This window comes from Lipotes vexillifer, unplaced genomic scaffold, assembly GCF_000442215.2.
Source record: "Lipotes vexillifer unplaced genomic scaffold, Lipotes_vexillifer_v1.1 scaffold543, whole genome shotgun sequence".
Taxonomy (NCBI): Eukaryota; Metazoa; Chordata; class Mammalia; order Artiodactyla; family Lipotidae; genus Lipotes; species Lipotes vexillifer.
Window position 1 is genome coordinate 4695490 of NW_006799055.1, and position 5181 is coordinate 4700670.

Below are 5181 nucleotides of genomic sequence, written 5' to 3' on the forward strand. Positions count from 1 at the left end.
ATACTCGCAAGAGCGTCTGTGACCAGTTTATTGCGCACACCCTGTCTCTCCTGCTTGATTGTGGGCTCCGTGAGAGCGGCTGGAGAACGCTTAGAGTGCAGGTTATGTCATGGTGGGAGTGTGACTCCTGTATGATCTGGGCGAGATTGATAATCCATCTGTATGATGGGGAGGGAAACGTTACCTATCTCGTAGGGCTATTGTGAGGATCGCGTAAGACGGTGCCACGGAGCACTTGATACACAGCCTGTGGCGATGGCCTAGTGCGCACGCGCACACGTACACACACACGCTTTTATTAAAACAGCAGTGACAGTAGCTAGTGCTTGTACTGTGTTCACACATGCCTGGCGCTGGTCTGAGTCGTTTAAATATATGAACTCATTTAACCCTCTCAATAGTCCTATGAAGTAGGAACTATTATTACCCCATTTAACAGATGGGGAAACTGAAGCACAGAAAGGTGAGGGAGCAGAATGGGACCGACAGACCACTGCGCCTGAGGCCATCACCGAGGACAATAGCCCACGTTGTTCAGATGGTTTTCAGACACAGGAAGAGTCATCCTGCATCAGATCAATTGGTCAGAGCTCACTCTCCCCAAGGATTGTGAAAGTTTGGATGGAGAAGTTAGGTTTTTAACTAAAGCAGGTGACAGCAGTGAACACCGGAGAGAAATACTCTTCTTTCAAGGCCCTCATGGACTCTGGGAGTTCAGATGGGACCTTGGGGTCCGTGGACCTAAGTCTCCTGTGAGCCAAGAATCCAGGGCACAGAATCGCTGTAGGCAAGTAAATAGAAAAGCTATTTCGGAGTCGAGATCTTTTGCCCCCAAAAACTATTGTGTATAACCGGGACTAGAGGAGGGTAAAATCTTAAAATCAAAGGCCAGTGTCATACCAGATACCACAAAGTTACATTGGATTAGACCCGACCTAAATATTACAGAAGGGTGTTTCTCCTCCTGTTCTTGGACTCTGACATTTAGGGGATAATTTCTTGTCAGAAGTTTACCAATTTCTTGCTGGCAGTTTGCCATCTGGCCTCTTGTTTCCAAGACCCTGAGCTAGCTATGCCGGGGAGCTGCATAGAAGCCCCCTGAGTCTGCAGCACTGAGCCCCTAGCCACAGGGGGTCTCCTTGTTCTCGGGGGTCGGTCCAGGCCAGCTGCCATTTCGGATCCTGATTGGATCTCACCCATCCAGGATTTTTCACCAGATCTTTCTGATAAGGGAGACCCCTCAGGTAATATAGGGGCTCAATCACATTTTCCCACGGAATAGGGAAAAGAGAGAGAAGTGTTTTCCTGCACAAGGAGGGTGACGGCCGAGGTCTGACGGCCTTCGAGGCCGTGCCCTGCACGTGGGCCTCGTGTAACTGGCCCGCCCGTGGGGATTCGTGCCAGGGCCTCCCCGCCCCAGCTCCACCCGATGCCCGGTACCCTAAGGCCTCGCGTCGGGGGACCTCAGGGCATGTGTCCACCCTTCCCTCCAGGGCCAGGACATCCTCGAGCGCAGCTCGGAGCTGATCCACTCCGGGGAGCTGACCAGGGTCACCCGGCAGGGCAAGAGCCAGCAGCGGATGTTCTTCCTGTTTGACCACCAGCTGGTGGCCTGCAAGAAAGACCTGCTGCGGAGGGACGTGCTCTACTACCGTGGTAGCACAGACATGGACGCCGTGGAACTAGTGGACCTGGAGGACGGCCGCGACGGTGCCCGCACCCTCGGCGTCAGAAACGCCTTCAAGCTGGTCAGCAGGACGGGTGACGAGGCGCACCTGTTCTGTGCCAAGAAGCCTGAGGACAAGGCGCGGTGGCTGCAGGCCTGCAGGGACGAGCGCAGGCGGGTGCAGGAGGACCGGGCGATGGGTGAGCCCTGGGGTCTCGGCCCTTCCCCCGCCTCTCCCGGTTCACCCCCCGCGGGGAAATGACCAGGGAACTGCAGGTCCTGATATTCCTAAACCTGCTTACGAGACCGACAGGGACTGGTGTGCCATGGGTCCTATTGTTGGACCCATTTCACAGATGAGGAAACTGAGGCTGAAGGCACCAGCCCACTCTTAGAAGGCGGGTTGTCACTCTTCACGTGTCCCGGTAGGGAGAATGGTGGTGTGGCCATCCTGCTGATCATCCTCCTCCTCCTCCACTCTCTTCAACCCCTTATACTTACTTCCTGAAGGGTTAAGGCTCTTTGCTTTGGGTTATGGAGCAGACCTCAGGGTTACTGTGGGTTTGGTGCAGGTTTTATTCTGAAATGTTTTCACTTGTTTTGAATACATATCACATTTGTTTCTAAATACAGGAATGGAAATTTCAGAAAATCAGAAGAAACTTGCCATGTTAAATGCTCAAAAGGCAGGACATGGAAAGTCAAAAGGTAAATTTTGAAGGTTTTTCACCTCTTGAGTGTGTGTGTGTCAGTTGGAATTAAAATGGGGAGAAATGCCCGAAGCTGTTAGGCATGACCGACTCTTAAGTGAAGGAGAGAAGTGTGGGTAGAGCAAGGTGATAGTTCAGAGCGGTGGACGGTTTAAAAACCAAATCTGCATTTGGTGCTGGACATGCTTTAGTACGTGCTTACGTTTGAAGAGGAGTGTGGACAAGGTGTTTGACTTGGGGCCGAGGAGCTTCTAGACCCCCTGCCCTGCCCTCTGAGCTTCCCCCTGCGGAGGGAGGGATTATCCATCCGCAGGCCAACCAGCCCAGGAGTCTGGGGCATGTGAGGAGGAAATCTCCAACCCCAGACTGCTTGTCAGCTGAAGGCATGTCCTAGTTCAGACGAGAAAAAAGATGTAAACGTTCACTGTGTCAAGCAGGGAGCGAAAGCAAACGAAGCCCCCCCTGGCTTCTTTGGGGCCTGGATTCTCTACCCCCTGCAGGCACGCTCTGCAGGCACGCTCTGGGGGTGACCTGGGCACCTCTTACAAAGTACCGAGGCCCGGGACACGGACCCCAGAGTCCACACGTGCATAGTACAAATATTCTAGCCCAACAGAAATGAAACAATAAGAATTCCTATTCCAAAACTACATGTTGTATTTCTGCAAACTTTATTCACGTGAAATTTATCCCATCTGGTATTTTCCTACCCGAAAATGCAAACACAAGGACCAGTTGAGCCCAGGACTGATGGGCCGAGAAGAATTTATTACCAGAACAGCATTTAGCAAAGCCCTGCTTCCTCTGCTTAAATGCAGAATTCCCTGCTGCCGCCCCCGCTCCCCCCCCCCACACACACTAAGTTAAGGGATATCTTCAAGGCAGAAAATCTCATTTTAAGTATTCCTTGCATCTCCACTTTGGATGGCAGGTGACTGGTAAATACCAGTTTGTTGGGATTCACTAGTTCCCATCCATATCTTCCAAGGATCACTGGCTCAGCGGCCAGGCAGCTAGTTCGAAGGAGGTCTCGCGTTTCTGGGGGTCACCTGTCCTGCACTTTCTGTGAGTTCTCTCGTGCCATGCTCTCTGCCGACCTGGAAGAGGAGAGCCTTGGGGCAGGTCAGGGGCAGGTCAGGGGCAGGTCAGGGGCAGGGAGGGATTGTGGACGGAGGCCTCTCTTCCCAAACTCCCACTCTGTCCTCTCTTCATGCTGACTTTCACAGTTAGCGTGTGGCCTTGTAGCTAATTGAACACCACTTTCTGACCACCTGTGCACAGGTTTTATATGCCAGCTCCAAAGAAACAGTCGGTTAATTCGATGAGGGATCAGGGGCACTACTCTAAGCATGTTACTCATATTCACTCATTTAATTCTCATATAACAACCCAGTGGGCACCGTTACCCCGTCTTAGACATTGGAAAACTGAGGCTCAGAGGACCCAGATAATTGCATCCCGTAAGTGGCGAGCAGTACGAGCTCCAGGCTCTCATAGAAAGCACTCCACTGCTTCTCATCCCACACAGACGTCCAGTTCCAGTCCTGCCGGTGAAATTTACACAGTGGCCCTGGGTTTCTGTTTCCTTCCCGGTCACTTGGCTGTCACGGTACCGTCCTGGGAGGGTTTTGAGTGAGGATTCAGTGCGGTAGTCTGTGTCCCGATCGGCACACAGGGTCTGAGTGTAAGTGTCAGGATGGCCGTTCGGGCCCCTTTGGGGGAGGTGACTGGAGGGTCGGCCTGGGGCGTGGGGACCGGCACTTGCTTTTCCCTTTGGGCTGCCACCGGCGCTGAGTCCGTGGCCCTCTGCCCTCCCCACCCCTGCATCAGGCTACGGCGGAGGATGCCCCTCGGCCCCCCCGCTCCAGAGCCTGCGGCCGGTCCACCAGCGCCACGTCACCGTGCCCGCCAGCCTGCCGCAACAGCAGGTGTTCGCCCTGGCGGAGCCCAAGAGGAAGCCGTCGCTGTTCTGGCACACCTTCAACAAGCTCACCCCCTTCAGGAAGTGACACGGGGGACCGGGGAGAGGGCCCCCCGTGCCCCTCCTGGGCCCCGTCCAAGGAGTCTACTCCGCACGTGGCACAGGGATCCGGTGCCGAAAACCTCTCCTGGGGACGCAGCGAGGAGGACCTGGCCTCCCCTGCGGTCGCAGAGGCCCAGCTGCCTTCTCGGGAGGGAGGGGGGTCATGATGCACAGCTCCAGTGTCCCCTGGACCGCTCCCCGCCGTGAGCCCACCGAGGCAGCCGGCGCCGGGGAACCGGAGTGGGCTCTGGAGATGCTGGGCGGGGAGCCGGGAGCATCGCTGAGGACGAGCTGCAGTCCAGGCCCCGGGAGGGGCTCCCCGAGGAGGATGGGCAGGGCCACTTTGCCTTCGGTCTTGAAGGGGAGGGGAGTGCCGGGGTCACGGGGTGGCGGGCGGTGACCGCAGCCCCATGGGGGCCCTGGGGTCCCCTGGAGTCTTCCTCATCCACGCAGTCGCCAAATGGTGGGCCGGCCTCTCCCGCAGGCTCCTGCGCACGTGGTCCAGGGCCCGCGGTGCACAGAGACCCACGCACTCCAAAGACGCCGTTGCTTTCAGGGGGCAGGGAGCCCGGTGCTGGCTTTGTACGCTTGTCCTCGCCCGTGTGCCACTCCCCGAGCAGAAACCTGAGAAACTCCACGCACGTGCACTTCCAGTGGGAAAACCGATTTCATTTCGTTTGAGGACGAAGTGAACGTGCAGACCTCCCAGTTGAAACGTGTCCTTAAAAGAGCGTCCGTGTGCCTGTTCCTCCCTCTGCCTTTGTCCTCGCTGATCAAGGGAC

The 5181-nt window shown here is 55.8% G+C and overlaps 1 protein-coding gene across 1 annotated transcript in view; it reads left to right on the forward strand.

Annotated features, from left to right (window-relative positions):
* The window catches only part of SPATA13 (spermatogenesis associated 13), a 93461-nt gene extending 89076 nt beyond the window's left edge, over positions 1-4385 (forward strand). The window contains exons 12-14 of the mRNA XM_007471467.1: positions 1494-1866; positions 2300-2374; positions 4207-4385. Coding sequence (XP_007471529.1) covers positions 1494-1866; positions 2300-2374; positions 4207-4385 — 627 coding nt within the window. The remainder of the gene's footprint in view (positions 1-1493; positions 1867-2299; positions 2375-4206) is intronic.
* Positions 4386-5181: the final 796 nt, after the last annotated feature.